Genomic DNA, 25,057 nt, shown 5'->3' with positions numbered 1-25,057 from the left:
TAGACAAACATATAAACAAAGCATTGTATTTGGAGTGAGTTTGTGACAAATTTGGAAAAGTGATATATGATGTGAAATAGAATTTTTCTTCTTCTTTATAAAACCATGTCCGATTACGCCTCATTGTGGTTCTACAGGCTTTTGAAGTTACCAGCATGCAATAAATGTTCTCATTCAGATTAAAGCAAAGCGCCTACAATGCTCATCAACCTGCTATACGTAGTTCTTCTACTGGTCACTTAACGCATGGATATCAACCTTACCCACGCCATAGCGACAAGCGACAATGCTAATCTTATGAGATCAAAACGATCCCTAAAACGTTGAATATAAAACTAATGGCACTTTTTTTTTTTTAAAATTTCAATGAAAACTGACAATTTTACACAAAATTCGTAATCAACCATCGAAAACGGCATCTTCCTAGAGCTTGTGGTTTTCAGAGATTTCATTGTCAATAGAATTAGCCACATACATATGAACGTAGCATTTTAATATATAGTTAAGAGAGTGTCTTAACGTTTTCGAAAATTCCGTTTTTGAAGGAAGAAAATAGGCAATTTCTGTAATACCAAAATTTCGGATTGTTTTTTTTCAGAAAGCGTCCAATATGATTCCACCTTAAGTTGGAAGTGTGAAATTTTAGTGCATGAACTCTCAGGTAAAAATAGTAGCATACATGTTTGGTATTTTGGAAAATCTGCTCCTAACACAGGCAGTTTGTATAGTTTTTAAGTGTAGATTTTTTATTCAGAAAAACTTTAATATGAGGAATCGCTTAAGTTGGAGGTGTGAATTCCTAATTAAATATATATATATATATATATATATATATATATATATATATATATATATATATATATATGTGTGTGTGTGTGTGTGTGTGTGTGTGTGTGTGAGTTTGTTTTTTTTTTCACCGTTTTCAAAAATTTATTTCTAAAGGACAAGCGGGGGACAATATCTATAATGTTCAAATTCCGATTTCTTTTATTCAGGAACTCCTCAATGTGAAGATTCACTCAAGTTGGGAGGTGTGAAATTCACTATTTAAACTCAATTAAAAATGTATCGAATACATGTGTCAATATTTTGAAAATTCCTCTTTTAAGAGGGTAATGGAGGCGGTTTCTATAATATTACAAGCTTCGGGTTCGTTATTCAGGAAATGTCCAGTTTGAGGATTCACTTAAGTTTTGGAGGTGTGAAATTCGGTATATACACTCTTTCTTAGAAATGAGTAAAAACTTGTTACAACATTTTTGAAAATTCCGCTCCTACAAAAGAGAAAGGAGGCGATTTCTATAATGTATTTTATAGTATAATATACATATATATATATATATTTTTTTTTTCAGGTTTCTGAAGTCTGTGAAAATGGTGAGGAAGATATGCCCAACGGTAAGTGTTCCAGAAGTTAAATTACTACTAATTATTTATATATATATATTACGTAAGCAGAGCGAGGATCGTAATCAGGTTTTAACTTCGATTCTTGTGCGTTGAAATGTGGACTTTTTTCTATTTATTTATTTATTTATTTATAGTCCACCAGAATAGTTCTAAAATAGTTTTAAATATTATGAATCCAGTTGACTGTATTCAATAATTTCTTCACATCTTGATGTTTAGATTGAAAAATGACTTTAGCACTTATTTTGAATTTCATTAATGTTACAGAAATGAAATAAAATCTTTAATGTAATGTTAGGTAAGCACATCTGTTAAGTAAGCAGGTGATTAATGAAAATGAATTGTTATGGGAAATTGGTAGAACGACAATAGTGGAAGGAAAGCAAGGAGACGCACGAACATAATATTGACAACAAACATGCATGATTGGAAATCGAACCAGAAACCTATTGCACTACAGATGAGCGCTTTACTTCGGAGTCATCATGTTCCATTTCACATATGATACTTTTTATTGCCACGAAACGAGTAGTTTGCAATATATTTGAACATTGTGGTTGGTAAGATCATGTTTACCAATGTTAATAAACATGTATTATGTTGTAGGTAGGGCGACCATATGTCCCGTTTTAACTGGACAATCCTGTTATAGGGGCGTGTCCCGGCCGTCCCGTCAGTAGATAGAAAAAAGTAGTATTTGTCCCGTTTTATGCAAGTGAAAGAAGTAAAAAACAGACCCAGTACCTCATTGTTAGAGTATTAATTTGAAAGAAAAAATTGGAAAGAAACCAATGTTTCTTTGTTGGAACGATGGGTACAACTTTTTGATAAATTAGAAGAGGAAAATATGAAGTTTGATATTCTATTGAAAGCAGTACGAATGGTGGTGTTGTGCCTGCCTGGTATATCCACTCCTGTCGAGCGTGTTTTTTCAATCATTAATAACATATGGACAAGTGGAAAATCTTCCTTACATGTTGCAACAATGAAATCTATGTTACTGGTACGGGTAAACTTCACAGAGAATTGCAGTGAATTTTATGAAAGACTAGTGAAGAACAAAGCTATTCTCAAGAAGATAGGACCTTCTGAGAAATACATCCGATATTCTTCAGTTCAAGACTCAACTTCTCACACAATGTAATATTAAGGATTTGGGCTACGGCAAAGGAGCAAATGCTGGCAGCATCAGCATTATGTCCTACCATATTGTAAGTTAAATGTTTATATAATATAGCTTATATTACAACATAAAGTATTGGTATTGCTAAGGTAAACAGGAACTAATTTACGCACTGACCTGTTTTTTGAAAAGCCGGAACCTGTACCATTTTCAGCTGAAAATTTTATGGTTACCCTAGTTGTAGGGTAATTTTTAATGAACATGTCTGCTGTTGGAATAAGTAAGATTTGTTACCGTATCACTCGTAGTACAATTTTCATGCAGTCTTAACTTCGGAAATCGGAGGAGAAACGAGTTACCTTTCATAGAAGGTACGTTACAAATGTATCCATATTTCAGCTCCTTCGTGGCTAAGTGGTTAGCGTACGCGCCTTTCGCATGGGAGACCCGGGTTCGATTCCTGGCCGGAGCTCACGTGGTTCGGATTCCACGTTAATCAATAGGTCCCGTCTCATATAGCCTTGCTGCTAGAAGGACGTTAGACTCAAATCAACTCAACTCAAAAAATGTATCCATATTTGTATGATGGATAAGGAAACTATAAACATTCTGAAAGCATAGAACCACTGAGTGGTACGCACAGTCGTATGATCTTAAAGATAATTTCCAATAAAAATCCAAATATTTTGTTCTGCCATTGGGATGTTGACATGGTTTGAAATTGTATTCAAATATACTCTTATTGTGTAGCATAAATTACGGTAAACGAATTCTGAGGGAGTACTAGTGTGAAAAATATAAATACGCAGTAACTTGATTATATTAAGATAGAGAAGGGTGTAACATGTGTGCTCTTACTAGGCAAGCATACACATGGTAACACTGCTGTAAGGTTTCACTAATTGGTTTACATAAAATGTCACTTGGCTGAAGGGAATTATTGGCGCATACGGTATGATCAAAGCATTTCAGAAAACATGTACACTTTAGTAATATAATTTTAAACAAGAGTATGTAAAGAACAAATAATAATCTCTCTCTCTCTCTCTCTCTCTCTCTATATATATATATATATATATATATATATATATATATATATATATATATATATATATGTAACAATTAAATATTCAAAATTTTCTACTGTTTGTTTCCGAAATATTCGATTACATTTAGTCTGTACTAAATAATTTGAACGTTTTTTTGTGATTGCAAAGGATTTTAGCTAAGTCTCTCAATTTTCTGGTAATTTTAGTGTTCTCATTTCGAAATATGTTGTTCCAGTTAGGTCCCTGAAGAAAAAATAAAAACATATTGCCCAAATACATATCAATATCCCGATAAGTTTAGTAGAAGTGGAATGTTATCCAACGACAAAATAAAGCTATACAAAAAGAATGGGAAAATACTTAACCACTAGAACACAGATATTACATTTGAACATTATCACACATAAACCCATATCACACTTTCATTTTAGTTTTCATCATGTAAATATTACTGTACAGCACTACTATTATTAACACAGACTTAAAGGAGCTATTGAAACAAGCTCTTTCTTCCGTTACCTTCTTTCAACTATACAGTTCACAGAGCGAGATCGTAGTGTGTAACATCGTCCAGGTGGCAGCACTGCGTAGACCACTCGCATCCAGCTGATATACAGTTTTGTCATTTAACTCAAAACAGCTGATATGGCGAATACGGCCTTTTCTTTTCGAAGAATAATGTTACAGGGACTTAGAGGAGTTGGGGCAAGAAAAGCGATACTAGAAACAAAATGAAAAAAAAAAAAAAAAATGAGTCAAGAGAATAATAATAAAAGAGGTAAGTTGCACTGTATAACTCAGTAAGGATGTTTTGTTACCTGTAAAAATATACAGTAATTAGTCCTATTCTTTTAGAACAACATAGTATGCTGGTATTTTTAGTTTGTACTGTTTTTACATTTCAGTGCTATTTCCGGGATCAGCGTACTGTAGTTCGAAATGTGCTTTTATTTTACAGATTGTACGGATGATGTATTATCATGTAATTTTGGTGAATTGGATGAAATAGTCAAAGCAATAACATTTGAAAACACCGAGAACATAGGCGAAATGCGAGTTAATTTCACTTTACCTACACATAAGAAAGGATGTTGCCACGAATGGTATGAATTTGAGCTTCTTATCGATGAAGATGCAGATGGAAACAAATGCATGAATTTGAGTTCGACTCATAACCTACCGTACAACCATTCAGTGAGAAAATTTAAAACAAAACTGTGTTCAGAGAGAATTTTGAATTCAAATTTTAGGAAGGTAAGAGAAGTTTATTATTATTATTATTATTATTATTATTATTATTATTATTATTATTATTATTATTATTATTTTAATGACTGATAATAAGCAGTCTGAATATTTAGTTTGAGAGCAAATCTAAATTTGACATTATTAACCTTCAATCCAGGAGAAATTAAAGGAGACTGAAAGATACGTTGTTTTATATCAAGGTATTCAGTGCTCTACTGAAGATACATTCATCACTTTTTCTTCATCTAGTTAATAAGCCTGCACCTTTAGTAGTACCAAATACGAATGCGAACTTAACCTGCTTTCACGGGATCCAGAATTTTGCAAATGCGAATTAAATCAGCGTATGTCTTTTGGACGTGAAAACAACATGTTAACTCTTGTTGCTTAACTAGAAAGAAGGAATTTCCATTTTCTCTCATACTGCTCTATCTGTCTAAATATAATATAGCATGATATGTGAGTGTAAATAAAATGTGAGATTTTCACAAAGGGAATTAATTAGAACACATGCGTAGTCGTGAGTTTGATCATCAGTGATGGCCTGTTTTCATTAATGTGAGTGTTGAGTTCAAATCAAATATTTTAATCAAATATGCATAATAACATACAAAATTCTTATATTATTCCCTCATTTTTTATATATATACAGGGTGGCCTATTTTAATATAACCACGGAAAATCTTGAAAATGGTTGAAGATAAATGAACGAACAAAAACTCAAATAAGAAATACCATAGGGCACATCGAATGGTATTGTTGCGGTGCCTCCCAGGACCGGCCTTCATGGGGGCCCAAGACCCAACTTCGAAAATTTAAATGGAAACGTGAGGCGAGTGATATGTCGTTCGATAGATCTTTAAAAACTGAAGAGCATTCTGACAAAAGATTTTCCATATTTGTCACCGTTTTCAAAATGACCGCCAAGATATGGTGCCTGTATCAGATAAAATGTCCAGTACCACTAATTTGAAGACTAATAATTAACATAATGTACTATTAAGACCTTCGTTTCATATTTCAATTGTTTCTTTTTTCCCATCAAATCACACTTTGCAATACAAATGAGTGTTACCCTTCAAACCGAATTTCACCTTATTTTTAATAATTACAGTACCAGTCACTTGTACACAACAATTTTCCCCAAAACTATACCTATTGCAAGTAAAAGTGGGTCTCTAATTTGATATTTTACCATTCATTCCTGCTTCACCCACTGACGAAGGGAAGTCGAAGAGATAATCTTCTAAGAATTAGATTCCCTCCTTTGCATTATGTCACTTTTATTTTATCTTTTTCTCTGTTACATTATTCTCGAGCCGTGCTGTGATTTTTTTTATACGAGTTTTATTCTGTTTATTTATCTCCAATAGTGATACTGGGCGTTTCATCTGATAGGTGCACCATGTCTTGGCCGCCATTGTGAAAACGGTTACCATATGAAAAATATTTTGCCACAACGGTGTTTAGTGTTTGAAGATCTATCGAATGAGGTATCACTCGCCCCATATTTCCATTTAAACTTTCGAAGTTGAGCCCTGGGCCCCCATGAAAGGCGGTCCTGGGGGCACTGAGTCAGCATCACTCGAAGTGCCCTCATTCCATTTTCCTGTTTCACTTTTTGTTCTGCTTATTTATCTCCAACCGTTTTCATCTTAGTGGTGCTAGACGTTTTATCTGATTCTGGTACTATGTCTTGACGGCCATTTTGTAAACGGTGACCGATATGAAAAATCTTTTGCCCAGTGCTCTTTAGTTTTTAAAGGTCTATCGAACGAGATATCACTCGCCCCATGTTTGCATTTAAACTTTTGAAGCTGGGCCCTGGGCCCCTATGAAGGGCTGCCCTGTGAGGCACCGCGATATACCGTTCGACGTGCCCATGGCATTTCTTATTTGAGTTAGTGCTTGGTTTATTTATCTTCAACCATTTTCGAGATATTTCTGTGGAAAGATTAAAGAGGGCCACACTGTATATGATTGTACTCGATTTATTCGTACTTTTCCCTAAACATTGATTCTATAGGCATTTCCTGCGCAGAAAACGTCATCGCTTCGACTGCAAGTAACATTCTATTCACTCGAGTTCGGACGAACAATCCCAGAGTTAGGATCATTCACATTCGCAATTTTTCGTCGGTGTTTACAATTCGCAGGTCGGATCTACTGGATGCATCCCAATTCATTTACACGTACTGGGAAAACCACATTCACATCCAGTGGAGCCCCCTTTCCCCCTCAAGAGTGGTGCGACCCAAGTCAATTTTATATGCCTCAAGAGGCGGTTGTCGTTCGGCGCTAAATTCGGGATATACCGGAGACGATCAAAAATATCCCAATGGAAATGTTGCGGAAGCTCTTGGATGCGTCCAGCAGTGTTTCATGTGCATAATATCCCTAGCGGACAGATCAGCGGGCTAGCATTATCGTGAACAAACACCACACTTTAAGTCAGCATACTCGACGCTCGTTCTGAATAGATTGTCTGAGTTACTCACAGTGCTGACGTAACTTTCTGGTAGACAGTGAGGTATTACCCCTGTTTCATTGAGTACTGTTTGCTTTCGGCTTTCACGTACAATGTCCCGCGTCATCACAGGTTACAATTCTGCTAAGAAATTGGAGTTACCTCCCTTTATTCCGAGCAAGAACAAAGTAGACCCTATCTAATGTATTTTGTCCTCAACGGAAAGGAGTTTTGGTATGTTAATGAGTACAAAACTTGCAGTAGTCCAAATTATTGTGTAACATATCTCGTACAAAACAATTTGACAGAGTGTCTGTTGGTCACGAAAGTCACGAAATCAGAAAACGGTCATAAAAGTCAAGAAAAAGTGACGAAAGTTAGCTTTTGGGTCACGACCTTTTTTTATCTGTTCAAATATAAGTAGAGACTGGAAAATTTTGTTCTATAAAACATCAAAATGCATCGCCAAAGATGTCTATGATCGGCTTTACACGCTACCAAATCGCAAGCAAAGCATGCTTACATCACATGTATGAAAATTCGACCTAATTCGCATCCAAATTTGCTCTTGAGACTGTCCTTCAGCTGGCATCATTGAACAGTGGCGATGCAAATCGCATCACATCGCCGAAACCACCTACGCATCTAACCAGTTTATTCAACTGCCGCGAAAAGTTGAAGCAGTTTAGGAGATCGAGAAAGTTCCAAAAAGGCTAAAACAATATTAGCCAACTTAAAAGAGAGAGAGAGAGAATCCATCAGTACAACTGTTTACTGTGTCATTTTTAAAGGATTGCTAAGGTTTTGTCAATATATGAACATCATGTGTTTTTAGATATGTAATTTTAAGACTAGTGGATTTGCAAGTGTTTGCTGCTGGTTAGTTACCGAACTAAACAGATTACAACACAATGAATATACTGAAAGAGATGTGAGAAGACACCTTATGAGTTTATCTCGCCTTTGAAAGTAGAGATAAGATAAAGATCAGTGCTAAAGAAGCTAGGTACTGTTATTAGTTTTTGAATGTTACGAAATTTTATGGCTAGGTAAAGAAAAAGTCACGAAATTTCATTTTGAAATTTTAGTAGACACCATGCTTGAGAAATTTGTGGAAAGTGTGACGAAAGTTTAGGTACCATGAACCGCTGGATTTCGTTAGCAGACTTTTACATCTCGGAAACGATCTTTTATGAATAAAGTGTTCTAAAACGAGTATCAGTCTGGAAGAAATGCGTGGAGCTTCCTGTTTCTTATGTTGACACGTAGTTAAGGCATGTATTTTTTTTTTTTTTTTTTTGTGTGTGTGTGTGTGTGTATTTAGATTTTACTATTTGGAAACTTTTGCAGAAAAAGGTAGTGTGCTGATTTTTTTTTTTCGTACAAATCGCGTGTTTTGCTGGTGCATGTGTGTTTTATTAATTTTTATGGAATAATGAATATTAAGAAATGCGCAGTATACACTCATACACTAGTTCGAAGTAGATGATAACTATATCCAAGAATTCATTTCAAATAGTTCAGTTTTTTCTCCGTGGTTCGATCGCTTACATAATCACTCATTTTTATTATATAGAGTATTTAAAAGTAGAAATTGACTGAAGCTTCCAAAGTATAGACAGCGTCAGTAACAGGCATATTTTGTTATGATTTGCTAAGATAAGCTGCTAATAATAATAAATAACAATAATTGTAGGGTAAATAAAGTAAAATTTCTAATGTTATGTATAAAATTAATTTTCCAGGAAGGAAGTGTGATTTTCTCACATGTATATTCGGGATGTTATCAAGTAAGACTTCAACCAGGTGTAGGTACAAATACTGAAAGGGATAGATTTACAAGAAAAATATTCATTTCAAGTAATTATACCAAAAAATTCGTCGATGATGAACTTAGCCCTAAGACGAAACATATTGATCGCTGGAATATTAGGTGAGTTAGATATTGAAGTCACGTATAATTAAGTATGTTTAGTTTGATTGCTTCAGACTATGAGGTCTTTCTTAATAAAATGAAAAAAGGTAAATAGCATTATATGCTAACTTCGGTGATAAAAATGACGATCAACCAACCATATTTATATGGGTGTAAAATTTAAAACTCCCTTCATTCTGGTTCAATCTTGACAAAAGGAGAACTCAGTTTTTAAATTTCAAAACGCATCAGTTCGATGTAGTCTTTACGTCTTCTTTCTTTAGTCTTACAGCAACAAGACCTGGCCCAAAATGACTTATAGTACTTAGGTATATATATATATATATATATATATATATATATATATATATATATATATATATATATATATGTAGTACTATTTCTTTCCGTTATGAGTTCATTTTCTTCTATATTTCAATCCTCGGAAATCCTGAACGCGAACATGCTTTCTGCTACCTGGAAAACAGTTACAAACCTATACTGCCTTCTTGCCCAGCAAATAAGAAAAGGTTCCTAGTATTAAAGAAAGAAAAAAAACTATATATATATATATATATATATATATAACGCTTTAAATCTGGTATTGTGTTATCCAAAAAGAAAAAGGAAAATAGTTCCATCAAATAATTCTGTTCTTGTTTAATAACTTGGACAATAAAACTATCTGATGTCTCTGTCCCAATTTTTCTTAGTAGATTGACACAATACCAGCTTTAAAGTATTAAAAAAGTAGAGTTTTTTTTCGAAATACTTGAGGTTCTTTTCCCTGTCGATGGACAAGAAAGCAGTACAGATTGCCATATTAGTGTTTTCCAGCTAGCGGGAAGTATGCTCGTTCAAGACCTCCGAGACGAGTGACAAAATAAAAAACAGGACACTCAGCAAACTGGTATAATGTGACAATTCACCTAGGCATAGTTATTGACACGTCGTTCTTCATGTCAATGAGGAGAAAATTTCTAGCTTTTCAAAATGATCAATTTTCATTTACTTAATCTTTATTCCAATTTTATTTTTTATTTATTTGTTTTTATTTTTTTTTTAATTTTTTACACTACCTTTTAACGCTTAAAAGGAACCGGAATTAGGGGTATCGACCGTATATTGTTGAATATCATTTATGTATGACTCAATTTCCTTCAGAAGGTCTTTCTTTTAAAGCTCTGTACAAGTCCATACAAAAAGTTACTAGTACACTACGCATCTACGAACCGAAAACGGAAGCTTTTTTTTTGGTATGTGTGTGTGTGTGTGTGTGTTTGTTTGTTTGTTTGTTTTTGTGAAAAAAGTACTTTTTGCGTCCTATATACATTTTTCTCTGGACACCAGGGAACTTGCTTAAAAAGGAGACAATCGTTAAAAACGAGACATCTGGGCACCTTTAGGTACTAAGGTACTGTAGGTTTAGACTTTTATACTATAACTCCTTTAGCGTTTATTAGCAATTTTAAGGAGTCATATTAATTTGCATGAAAGATGTGCATGGAGATGGGTTAGAATTAGGTAAAATTTGTTGTAAAATATTTGGTCTAGGAATTAATTCGTGCGGGTGGACAAGAGATGGCGCAACGAACGGAGCGTCCCACAGTTCCGTGTATCCACACATGTGTTGCAAACCCCTGTCATCGCGTATCGTTCGTAGTATAGGGCAGTGGATTAAAGCGTCAACAACACCAGTTTGTAGTTAAGTGAACATGGCACAATTTGTGCCTGATAAAGTGTTTTTGCGGGGTGTCCTGCTGCATTACTTTAACATGCAGAAAAGTGCGACTGAAAGTCATCGTATTTTGGTGGAAGTGTATGGTGACCATGCTCTAGCTGAGCGAACGTGTCAGAAGTGGTTTCCACGGTTTAGAAGTGGTGATTTCGGCTTGGCAGACCAAGAGCGAGCTGGACAGCCAAAAAAAATTCAAGACGAAGAATTGACAGCATTGCTCGAGCAGGATTCGTGTCAAACGCAGGAACAACTTGCAGCAGCATTAGGCGTTGATCAAACAACAGTCTCCAAACGCTTGAAAGCCATGGGAATGATTCAAAAGATGTCACATTGGGTTCCACATGAATTGAAAGACAGAGACGTTGAAAGACGAAAAACCATTTGCGAATTGCTGCTTCAACGACAGAGCAGAAAGGGGTTTCTGCATCGAATTATTACGGGTGATGAGAAGTGGATCCATTACGAGAACCCTAAATGAAAAAAGGCCTGGGTGAAACCAGGTGAACCAGGTCCATCACAACCACAACGAGATATTCACTGTGCAAAGGTTATGCTGTGCATATGGTGGGATATGAAAGGTGTGGTGTACTATGAGCTGCTGCAACCGGGTGAAACTATGAATGGAGAACGTTATCGACGACAATTAGTGCGTTTGAAGCAAGCTCTGGCCAGAACACGATCAGAATGGGAGAACAGACATGATAAACTTATTGTTCAACATGATAACGCTCGCCCACATGTCGCAAAACCGGTCAAAACCTATTTAGAAAATGTCGGATGGGAAGTTTTACCTCACCCGCCGTATTCACCAGACGTTGCTCCTTCGGACTACTACTTGTTCGATTGCATGAACAACGATTTGATTGGACAGCGGTTTACTTCTTCAGAAGATATCGAAACATGGGTCTCTGACTGGATCGCTTCCAAGGATGAGGACTTCTTTCGCCACGGAATCCGTACATTGCCTGACAGATGGGCGAAAGTGGTGGCTAGCGATGGACAATATTTTTCTTAAGGTATTTATGTATTTTGTGTTTGTACTACAGCTTCAATGTGTGCGTACCAACCGCACGAATTAATTCCTAGACCAAATATTACAGTTATTTTATGTTCAACTTAGCTATTACATCATAGTAAAGCAAGGAAAAACACTTCAAGGTTTGAGCTATTACATCATAGTAAAGCAAGGAAAAACACTTCAAGGTTTGTAATGAGAACACAAGTATTCACTAGAAGGAAAAGGTGGAATGAATGAAAAACTTCAGGAAATTTATGGCTAGCATAAAATCTGTTAACCCATTGTTTGGGAATCATGATTGTCTTAAATGTAATTCGATATATATATATATATATATATATATATATATATATATATATATATATATATATATATATATATATATATATATATATATATATATACGATAAGAAGCGTTGCAGCATGAAGGATTCAAGATTGTTAATAATATATATAGCAGGGTTAGTAAGGGAGGAAGTAATCAGAATCTTATATTATTTAGGCAGGGGAAGGCCATATCAGGTGCTCGTAGTATGAGAGAGACTAATCAATTAACAAACCCACCAATTATAATTGGAATCCGAACCACATGAGCTCCCGCCAGGAATCGAACCCGGGTCTACCACGCCAAAGGCATTATGTGGAATTATACCAAATAAAAGTTGTTAACAATACTTGCGTGAATCTTGTATATAATTCTAATAGCACGTATAATACGTTACATTATTTTTTTTTAAGTTATTCTCATCCAAAAACAAACTATAGTACTTCACGATTGACTCTATGTAATATTTAAATATTTTGTACTTCTTTTATTAGTTTTATTATTATGTAATGATTATAATCGTCATTGAAGAATATGAAAAAGGGGAAAATAAATAAATAAGAATAATAAATGTAATTAGATCTGGCATTGATATGTGACAGGAGTACCCTGAAAATTTTCAAAATCAAAACACTGAAACCTAGAAGAAAGTGAAAACCGAATTTTATTATTTAGCCGTAGCACGAAGCTTGATAGTGCTACAGTTACTTGCACGGACTAAGAAAATGCTCTGTAGAATGTATGCTAAAAGGAAAATATCTCTAATCTCCTTATACAATAGCTTCAAGAGATTCAAACAATCTTAAAATGGAGAATTAAAACGTAAACACAGGCACTCCAGTCGAAAAAGTGTAAAAAGTTTTTTTAGGCCAGCCACCCTGGATGAGGTTTCCCTCATTCACACCAGGCAAATGACGGGTTGGTACCTAACTTTTAGGTCCCAGGCCGCTTCCTTCCTTCCTCAATCCTTTTTTTTTCCTTCCCTTTCCCTGGATAGTGTTCATACGTAACGGGCTAAATAGCCATAGATGCCAGAAGCCCAGAAATCCGAATCCTAAATCCCCTAAAATGTAAACACAGTCGTCATTTGAAATGTAATTAACACCAACAGATGTCAATGAAATCGAAATTATTTAAAACACGCTTCAGGAAATTTCGCAACATCATTAATTACCTTAAACCAAACGGAGCACAACGAAAATTTTGATTAAAACTGAGGAAATGGCTATGAGTAAATTTACTTATATATAATATGAATCCAGGACTCTTAAAATCAAGAGACAACCCCTGCAGAAGTACAGTCAGCTACAAAACTTCTTTCTGTTTGGTAAAATTTATTTTGGGAGTAACACTGTGGTAACGTCCAGAAAATTACATTCTTTTCAGTTTACTGAAAACTATACTCAAATTGTTCTTCCATTCTGAAGTTATTTACGAAATTAATTTCATGAAACAGAAAGAACTTTTGTCGCTGACTGTACATCAGACAAAGCGAATCATATATACATTATCTGATTCGGGGTGCCATGTTAACTCATTAAAAAAAAAAAAACTAAGATTTTAAGCACCGTAAAATATTGGAAATTATTAAACTAAAGAAGTTTTATCAATTCTATTCAAACTACAGGAGCTAGTGCATCACACACACACACACACACACACACACACACACACACACACACACACACACACACACACACACACACACACACACACACACACACACACACACCCCTGTTTGTCTACCCTACAAAAGGTGTATGCAAGCTGGGCCATAGGAAAACCGAGTATGCACTCATATCTGCTTTACCAATGGAGATATTTTCCTGATACGCTCTCAAAAGTTGCGCCAGCGATAAAGCTACATTTCCAGAGGCACCAGAATGCAGTATCTCGAACCTGACTGGGTACGTACAAGTGAGCACCCAAAACAACTGGGCATTTGCAAAAGGAGTAGTTGTAACAAACGAAGACACTAACAAACAAACAAAGATATTGTGTGTAAAATGTGTAAAATGCGAGTTCAATGAGTAAATGTGAGCAATGCAATTAGAGCAATTCCTTTAAACACTAGTTAACTTTGTAGCAAATGAATCACATGGATATATGCTGTTGACTTTTTTGGGCCCTCCAATTTCTTTCCACATTTTCCTTTCCACCAATTATTTCATAATCATTCACTCTCATTAATCACCCGTCGATTATAAGCTATAGAGGATAACCAAGGGATATAAAACTAGAAATTTCATTTGATTTCAAATGGAATACTGCATTGATTCAATCCCCGAAGAAGTTAGTTTGTGGTGGACAACATCGTTTCCATGGGTTTTCTCGAAACTCTCCCATTTCCTTCCACATTCTCATTCTACTAATTATTCCATCGTCATTCCCTTGCCTTAACCATCGCCTCCCTTAACCTAACAAGGATATTTGTGGGACGTTAAACTGTAAGATTTAATTTCATTTTGAAATGGAATGGCGAGACTAAAGTAGGGTTATATCTGTTTGTTTTTCGATGAAGGTTAGGGTTTCTTTTCAGCACCGAGGCTGTAAGAGAGACTTATAAGTTAAGGTGGAATCCGAACCACTATAATAGTTCAGATTTTATTAATGCTTCCGTGAGACCATGTGACCAAAGAGGCACGTGCTAGCTATAAGGCCAGCGGGAGAACAATATTATATGCCTAAAGAAACACGAGACAAGATACATTATTCATACCAGGTAGGAGACCCGGGTTCGATTCCCGGTGGGATCTCATGTGGTTCGGATTCCATGTTAATCAGTAGTTCCCGATCCCGTCTCATATAGCCTCGCTGCTGAAAAGGATGTTAAACTCAAAATCAACTTAACTGAAATATTCGTACCACCGAATTTAATATTTTTGTTATAACGTCGAAAATGAAGTACTAAACGGTAAGAATACTGCAAAAGAAGACGAAAAAGGTAGTAAGTTTAAAAGTGACAAAGGGTGGATTTTAAGAGGTTAAGACATTATCATGTTACTTCAATTAACATTTAGCAACAAAACACAAATATACTATTATACTATTGAACAGTGGCGGCTGGTGACAATTTATTAGGTAGTGACAGAACTATATTATTATTATTATTATTATTATTATTATTATTATTATTATTATTATTATTATTAGAGCATATATAGAATTTCAATTTAATTATAATCGATTGTGCTTACATTATCAGTAATCAGGTAGGTACTGGTTCTCTTGCTTCTTTCACTGAAATTCAATTCTTCTTCATGCCAGTCAGTTATATATTGAAGTGAATTCAGAAATCAAATTTGGGGAATAAATCTTGAGATCCTCTTATTTAAGTAAGTTTGTTATTTATCTTGTTGATAAAAAAGACACATATACACTGATATTGAATAAAACACGAGTACACTGTTTAAAAAGAAACACTTCACTTGCACTGTTTATTCTCTTCGAAGTTTCAACTGAACACGTTTGGTTGACTAGTTAAGATGCACGATACTGAAACTCCATGCGACGATTTTTCTTGCTGGAAAAGGCGTCGATAATTTTTTTTTTTTTTTTTGTTTTTTTTTTTGTTAAAATTATCTATCTCATTAACGAATGTCTTTTCACATAACAACATGCCTAACGCAGTTAATCTTTCCTCTTTCATGGTATTTCTTAGGAAAGTTTTTATTCTGTTCAACATCGAGAAATATCTCTCTGCTTCTGCTGTTGACATTGGCATAGTTATCAATAACTTTAAGAGTTTAACTGTTTCTTGAAACGTGTCGAACAATTCATCGTCTATAATGAACATTAAGAATGACACCGCGCCAGACACCATTCTCAGTTCGCGTCTCGAATAGCCCACTTGAAGTTCGCTTTTTAATTTCTTTTCCTCCAAGAAGGGATATTTTTTAACCATCTCACTGAGATAATTATCGGGGAACTCACTCCTTTTTGTAATTGTCAAATTCTTCTACAGCAAATAATCTCGTAGCTACAATGTGCTCAGTGAAGTGAAATCTAGATTTGATCTCCACTAGGATTGCATCACAAACTTCTAATGCTTGTCTTTTTTTGTCGTTATAGAACGCCTCACTTCGCCATATTTTTGCACATTCTCTTGCAGTTTCTAATTCGGTTTCTACTTCCTGAATAATGTCAATTTGTTCTCTGACTGACTGCATACCAAGTTGAAAATTATGCAGATGTTTTCGAACCTTGACAGGATCAGTACATTTCTTCTGTAGTTGGCTGAAAATAGTTTCTACGTGTGGCATAATCTTGTGGAAAAAAGTCAACCAAAATACGAAATTTTCTTCATTTAATAATAGCTTGTACGCGGAAGATTGAGTTAAGTGGTTTGTAATGTTATATCTTCACAGTTTTCTATTGCTAACATAACATCAATTACATCTTTTCGATACTCGTAAACTGTATTTACTCCACGAGACTGAAAATTCCACCTGGTGTGAGAAACCCGCGGCAACCCCCAAGCAGTGTATATGAGATCGTGAAATATCGGCTGCTTTCGGATTCTGCGTGACAAGCTTTCGTTGTCACGAGCTAGAAGCAATGGAAAGCCTTTTCCCGTACACAGCTGATAGGGCGCGTATATGGTGATACCACTATGCCAAGCAGTATTCAGAAGCAAGGGCCTGGTGACAGTCACCGAAGCAGAGTTGCCACCGCCAGGTTTTTCGCGCTAGGTCTTGCGACTAAACAGATACGGCAGCGGGCAGAAAAAAGGAAGAAATTCAGAAGCAGTTATGATATTTAACTCGCTTTCTTTTAGTATTCTGAATCTTCTACCTCTCAAGGCAGTGACATGTCACGGCGTCACTGCCTCAGAGGCCGCCACTGCTATTGAACGTCGTAATCTTGTATCACTTAAAATGTTTGTTTCTCTGGAATATTATAATATATTTGTCTAATCGAATCAATTTATCTATTTTACTGTTTTAGCCGTACTAACTATGAAACAAACCATAGCTTATGCTAATATGCAATGTTGTCAATTTTAATGCGAATGGTTAGCAATAATCTATGCCTTCACTTTTCTGATAACTTTTTTTTATCCATTTGTCTCACATATTTACAGTACTCTTACAGAATTTTTTCTACTTCGATCTCTTCATGAAATTCATACATATGCTCTTAAAGGATTCATGAAATTCATACGTATGCTCTTAAAGGATTCAACTGTTAATTTAATGAAAGAATAGCGAGACCATTGGAAACCAAAATTAGTCACCAACAAAACTTAATTGTGCACATGTAGAAGCCACGGATCGTTCTCTCGGTTTTCTGTCTTACCGACATGCTTCAAAGACTCACTGCCCTACGAAATATTGCGCAACTCAAATGCTACACAATGCTTAATATATGAGCATTATACAGTATAACTACCTATGAGATTTCGTAGTTGAATTTCCCATCTTCAGGGAATAAAACCTAATTGCAAGATTCTATTCAATAATAATAATAATAATAATAATAATAATAATAATAATAATAATAATAATAATAATAATAATAATAATAATGTGTAACTGTTATTGTTCGACTACTGACATTTGTGCTAGCCACTTGATAGACATATACTTTCAGTTGAGTTGATTTTGAGTTTAACATTCCTTTCAGCAGCGAGGCTATATGAGAAGGGAACTACTGATTAACGTGGAATCCGAAACACATGAGCTCCCGCCGGGAATTGACCCCGGGTCTCCCACTCCAAAGGCGCGCACGATAACCGCTTAGCAACGAAGAAACATATTTGCTTTCGGCGCAGTTTTCATTTCTCTATTGCAAAAAAAAAAAAAAAAAAAAAAAAAATCGATATATTATTGTCGCACTATACTTGTATATACATAAATGTACTACCTCAGTCTCTTGAATCATTACAGGATAAAGTTAATGTCAATTTAGCAGTACCTATACAAAATCCTATTTTTCAATATAATCCTCTCTGCTATTACATACTCCAATATCACCACCACAACTAGAGAAAGATCATAAGTCTAACCTCGACGTCGTAGAATCTCCACAGCAGGAGAAAACTTGTTTAAAACGATTTTTCTTCCCTGGCCAATAAAATAGTAGAGCCGTATTTAATAGTTGCACAAACCAGTTTGCATAACCAAAGCAGAAATGGGAATTAAGGGAATAATCGATGAAGCAAAAAAAAAAAAAAAAAAAAAAAAAACTATTAGAACGGGGAGAATTATAGAGGGATAGGGGTCACCACAAAACCTCCAACAAAATCCACAACAGAAGATGAAATACTGGACTTCGCAAGATGCAGAAAGCGTAGGCACTGTGCTTTTACCCATAGGCGCCGACACGAAGAAAACATTGGGGGGGGGGCTCAACTACTCTAAATAGAAACAATGATTTAGGGTTAGTTGGTTGAAAACCAACTGGTTTTAATCAGAGTGGATTTAGACACCTTGTAGCCAGGGACGTAGCAGGAATTTATTTCGGGAGGGGTCCAAAGCTTTTCGGGGGGTCCAAACACAATTTCAGGCTAAATTATATTAAAAATTGTAAAATTGCCCCTAAAATTAGACTAAATTTACAAAAAAGTCCGGATTTCGGGGGCGGGATCCGGAACCCCAGGGCCCACCCCTGCTTACGTCCCTGCTTGTAGCCTAAGTTCTCCCTCCCCCCCGCTTCGTTTGGTTAACAGTTTTCATTCACTTTCCCACTATTTACGTTCCCCGTTTCTGTGCGTCAATAATGGACTACTGACAACTCGTCACAATGCAGTTGCAGTCCTCTCAACTGGTCTAGTGGCTAGCGCGCGTCCATTTGGTGCACATAGTCCCGGGTTCGATTCCCGGTGGGAGAGCGTTGAACTACAGTGGGTCGGATTTCAGCTTAAATTGTAGATCCATGTCTCATATAGCCTTGTTGCTGAAAAGATACGATGAATAATAATCAAATCAACTCAACAATACAGTTGCAACAATTCAGAAACGATAATGGCTAAGAATTCACTATAACCAATAAACTGTTTAACCTTTTATCTCATAATAAGTTCAGTTAAACCTCTTAATAACGGACATCAATGGGACATGACTATTTGTTCATATATGAAAGACGACTGTAAAAGGAAGTGTTCTCTCCCGTAACAATACATATATTTGTGGTGGGAGGCAGAAAAAAAAGTTTGAACATTTCCAATGTTTGAATGATACGAGACAATAAAATAGATGTAGGAATAAGATATGATTACCAAATTTAAATTTCTTATAAATTGTAATATTATGTTAATATTAACTTACTTGTATTTAGTTGATTTTCTTCTATCCAGGTTCAGGTTTGTAGGTGGCAAATGGAGAATTACTTCTTTTTTATAGCAAAGGTTTGCCTGCGAATTTCGGTGCGCATTATAAATTCGTCTGCAATAAGATCAAGATCGAGTCCTGCAGAAAGTTCTTGATGACAATTTAAAATTGCTAACGCGTTGAGCCGTTTTGTCCCATGGTAGATCGTAGATAGGACTTTAGTCGTCTTAAAGAAGAAATGGATCTCTCCGCTAGTGGATGGTAGCGTCAAAAATAATCGAACGAACTTAACGATTTCTGGCAACATGGTTTGAAGATAAGTGTTTTGCTTTAAGAGGTCAAGAACACACGCGAAACTTCGGAAAGGTTCGGAGCTAGTTTGTGTTTTGCGAAGATCAAGTAACATATCAGGATGTAGCTTGAGCCGTTCGATATCTATATCGTCTTTGTAAAATTCGTCTATAGCACTAACATCATTTGTTTCACCAATGATAAACCGTTCACAGAGTCCTAGAAAATGTTTTATTTTAGTATCAAACCGTGATTCTAAACACTGTACTGCTGTGTCAATAGTTTCAAAATATTGTTGACGATATAGCTGCTGCGGGTTTTCATTTTAATGGGGATTATCGCCTTGATTGATCCGTTTTGGAAGTTTTCTTGGTCGCGGGAGAGCTGGTTCTGAAAGCTCAAGTTCGTTTGCTTTTCCTACTACATCTGACCAGAACGTGTCAAATTCAGTATCTGTTCGGAAATTCTGCAAAGTGAGCTGTAGGCTGAAATCATATTTACAGCATCTTGAATATATAAAGTTTTCTTTTGTAATGCTGTATTTGCGCTATGTATGTGACAAAACAGCTTCATTAGCAATGCGAGATGAAAAAAGAAATCGAACGAGTGCATTTGAACCAGGAAGCCATGTGCTTTGGCTCCAGCATCTGACTTATCTGATAAAGATTGCTCTGACATAAAATCCATAAGCTCATGGTAGTTAAGGTAACACGACTGAAGAGAGACATGCCGTACTGTCATTCTTGTTGGACAAAACGGTCGTAAATTAATCGACTTATCATTTTCACTTTGCAGTTGATGAAAGAAAGCCAGTCTCTTAGGGGAATGTTTTACAAAAACAATTATTTCCCTAACCAGGTTGAGGACATTTCGACAGCCTGTCACATTTCTTAAAGTATCTTGAACAACCAAGCTAAGAGAGTGAGCAAAGCAATGTACATAAGAAGCCCTCGATTCTAATTGAGATACTTTTGCTTGAAGTCCTCCACGTACGCCAGCCATATTGGAAGCGCCGTCGTAACACTGGCCTCTACAATACGTTATTTCCAAACTGAAACGTAGAAGAACATCTTGAATTATTTTGAAAAGCGTTTTTGACTGTGTGTCATTTGTTGAGTAAAAGCCTAGAAAAATTTCATCAATTTCAAGATCGTTGATGACTATTCTAAAGCAAAAGGAAATCTGTTCTTTCACTGAGATATCTGCTGTTTCGTCAACAATCAAAGCGTAAAACTTTGTGGATTTTATAGTGGACACAAGTTGCATCACTACAGCATTACTCATAATTGATAACATTTCGTTACATATATCGTGTGATATCCATCTTTTCTCTCTCTCTCTCGTTCAAGCCACAACATAAGGATAGGGCTGTCTTTACTTCTCAACCGGAGCAAATGATTGAAATTGCTTTTGTCGTCAGTATGACCCCTTATAGCTAGTCCCTGAACAGCCAAATAACTCAAAGAAGAAAGTATCTTCAGTAGGGCAATTCTACTCTCTTCCATCTGAATTCTTTTACCATCAGAGAGCTGGGAAGATACATTGATCTTGCTATTCAGAACATGAAGTTTTGAAAACGATTCTCAGTGACAATCAGAGCTTTCATGTTTTCTCATTCTTTCCAGCGCTTTCTTCCAATTACGGAAACCAGTTTCAATAAAGGTTAACTCCATTTTTGATGAAAACCTCAAAAGTTTTTTCTCATATGCGTCTTTGCAAATTTTACAAAATGCCGCGTCTACTTTAGCGTCATAAAACAACCAAGGAAACTTCTCACCCCAATGTACCTGAAAGGTTCTTTTATTTGATATAGATCTGTCTGTAGATGAAGACGGCATTGAAATTTCCTCTCTCTCTTCCTCAACAACAGAAGCACTACTATCAATATTGTCAATCACTGAAATAGAAGATTCATTTTGCACTTTTTTTTTTTCGTTCTCACTATAAAACGATCCATTTTTTAAGTGTTCAATTAACACTATTGACCCGCAAATAATGAATGAGTGAATAAATAAAACAAACACCACTAAAACTCACGCTCCTCTTCTGCCAGAAAACTGAAACAATAACACGTCACCACAATAATATTTATTTCTTCTGTCAACATTATCGACAAACTAACACACCGACACGACACGAAATCTTTGGGACAAAACACATCGGAGTATACGTTATTACTGACTGCGTTATCTCCACAAAATGACCAAAACTCAATATTTGAAAATATAGAAAGAAAAACTTCAGAACAAAGAAAGGGAAGCAGGGTTGATTTTCTGCAACCAGGGGTCATAAACCCCTATATAAACTAGCATGTGTTGCAACTGCTAGCAGGGAAAGTTCAGAAGGCTTCCAGAATTCCTAGAAAGAAAGGCGCACTATACTTGTCCTTTACATCCGCTCATATAGTAATAAAATGACGGTAATTCTCTCTCTCTCTCTGTTTTGATGCTCCAGGAAGACAATACTCACCAATACAGTCACCAGTAAAGAATTGAAGCTGGGAACGGGAGAAAAAAAGTATTCTCTTTCCTCTTTTCAATAAAAGTTCTGAAACGGAAAAATAGTTGTTTGGCGACACTAATTTTACTAAAGAAAACTAAATATTATATTCTGAAACTGAAAACGCACCTGAGTAGTTATTTTCTAAAACTGTCTGGAAAAAGTATTTTGAAGAAATAATACGAAAACATAACTGAAATATTGGGGGGGGGGCTCAGCCCCCTCATCGGTAATATTGGGGGGCTGAAGGGGTCTGAGCCCCTAGGTTCCGGCGCCTATGCTTTTACCTATTTTAAACGTCCAAAAAGCGAGTAGGGCCAACTCTTGTTCTGGAGTCAAATATCAAGCAATTGTAATAACAGAACAAATCCTATAAATAATCACTAAATTACGCAGACGAACAGTGCTAGTGGACACCGGATCGAGCATTTCCATCTGGCCCTTCGAATATTTACTTCCTGATGTTCAATTAATATAACATAAAACAGCGGTTAAATGGATATGAAATAAAATTAACTTGAAATATGTAGCAATGGTATCATTCAAAGTTGGGAAACGAAATTCTATCATTACTTTCGTATGATGAAGAAATCATGTATTCCAGTTATTTTTGGTTTAGACTTGCTAAAACGCTTACATGTTACAATCGATTTAACAAAGAATCTTATCTCTCTATTTAAAAATCATAAAAAGCCAACATTCCCAGAGAAGAACCAGGAAAACATTTTATCAAACGCACGACTCATATACTTAGAAAACGAAAACAAGCTTGCATTTTTATCGACAAAGGCATTACTTTAGTTCCACTTTTCCACGCATTTATTCCGGTGATAGCAAAAAGACAGATTGATGATTCTACATCTTTCTTCGTATCGTTTCTCCAAGACTTCCTTGACATATACAAGCTATCGAGCAAAGGTTACACGTAAACAACATGACTGGTAATGTCCAGTCCAGTTATCCTGTAACTTTGAGGAAAATACGCCAGTGGTGGAACTTGTGGCATGTCAAGATTAATCTTTTGCAATAATGGAAGCAAACTCAATAGAAGAAAATAAAAATTGTACAATAAAATAGGAGATTGACAATTCTTTGAAGTATAGATAAAAATTTTCAAAATTGATGTTTTTGATATTAATCCTAATTTAGACCAGTCGCAGAAACATGCCATTCACGAGTTATTATACAAATACAAAAATGTTTTTATACACTCCGGACGGCATTGGACATTATAGGGCTACAGTCATAAAATAAGAATCCCTAAATCGGCAGTGTTCCAGAACAAATCTCCCTGTTCCAATGCATGTTCGAGATCAGGAAAACAAACAAATTCAAGACCTTATTAATGCTAGAATTATACAACCCACAGACGATAATAGCTTCGCCTCGCCACAAATTATTGTCAAGAAACCAAATACGAACGCATTTAGAATTGTTTTGAATTTACAGCAGTATAAACCTTACATTAAATACCTGTGGGTGCCATTCCAGTCAATTGAGTATGTGTTAAACACTTTAAAAGGCAAAAAATACATAACCACCTAATAAATTAGCACACAAGCTCTCTTAATTGCAACTAGGATGATTTTACATTGATTAACGAATAAGATCTTTTGCCGATGACATCGTGCTGAGAGGCTACACTTTTCAATAATACCTAAGGGAATTTTATTTTAAAAATTAAGAAATTTTTGTGCTTCACCTAAGACAAATTTATTTTACTCAGAGTGAATGTTCTCGTATATTTAGTATCAGGTAATTCTTTTAAAACCTCTGCAAGAAAGCTAAAAATATAGAGTTCAAGATTCCACCAAAAGAGAACTTTGCAGTTTTACGGGCTTATGTTCCTACTAACTGGCACATATCAAGGATTTTGCCATGAAGATAGAACGTTTTTAACAGATGTTTCCAAAGCAATGTTTGTGTTTTTCAAATAATCTTGTGAATTCTGTTCCTGGTGTGGGGGATGTAAGGTTCAGTATCTCAGGTGTAAGCAACTACCATAAAGCATGCTTCATTCAGGAGCACGTGTTTTCTATTCAAAACATAATCAGCAACAGACGGTGGAAGAAGGATACCATAAAGACGCGCAGTTGGTTCCGAAGGAAGTTGAAGATGGTCAACCCTCTCTTCACCAACTTCCTCTTCAGAAGACAGTCATAAAAGAGGACCTCAAGTGGACAGAAGAATAAGTCCCAGTGGTGATCCAGTGACCTTCCTAAACTATTTCTGAGATCGTTTTGTGTTACGGAGGTTTTGTAAACTCCGTATTTCTATAACTACCTCCCGCGGAGGTTGCAAAAGGCAAATAGATACAAGAGATACAAAGAGATGTCTCCTGAAACTACGATGAGTAAGAAAGATATCCTTTCAATCACCAACCAAGACCGCTGTGGGATAGAAGATTTTACCTTTTAATCTTAAGTTACTTATCACCATCGACTTTGGTAGAGGCAAAAGCATTACAGCTAAGCCGCATGGTGTTGCTACTTTCGTTGCAAGAACAACACCGATCTGAGAATAAGCTAGCAATTATTTATTTCTAACTAATTTAAGGCTCTTAACTTGTTTCAGAGGCATATTGAAACGTGTGTCGCACGGATATTGTTCTCAATAGATTAGCGTGCACCGGAATATATATTCACTGAACCCTCAGACATTTACAGACCCGGCTATCTGTCCGAAAATTTGATTCGTGTTCCA

General features: G+C 35.8%; 1 protein-coding gene across 2 annotated transcripts in view; it reads left to right on the top strand.

Annotated features, from left to right (window-relative positions):
* The window catches only part of LOC145685927 (uncharacterized), a 196,326-nt gene that overhangs the window by 50,088 nt on the left and 121,181 nt on the right, over positions 1-25,057 (top strand). The window contains exons 3-5 of one of the 2 annotated variants that reach the window (XM_081758700.1): positions 1,356-1,398; positions 4,541-4,836; positions 9,043-9,230. In XM_081758700.1, the coding sequence (XP_081614826.1) occupies positions 1,356-1,398; positions 4,541-4,836; positions 9,043-9,230 (527 nt within the window). The remainder of the gene's footprint in view (positions 1-1,355; positions 1,399-4,540; positions 4,837-9,042; positions 9,231-25,057) is intronic. The other variant, XM_081758701.1, reaches the window with a different exon arrangement.

Source organism: Thermobia domestica, chromosome 5 (assembly GCF_964235325.1).
Source record: "Thermobia domestica chromosome 5, izTheDome1.hap1.1, whole genome shotgun sequence".
Lineage (NCBI taxonomy): Eukaryota > Metazoa > Arthropoda > Insecta > Zygentoma > Lepismatidae > Thermobia > Thermobia domestica.
This window is presented reverse-complemented; position numbering and strand designations above follow the sequence as displayed.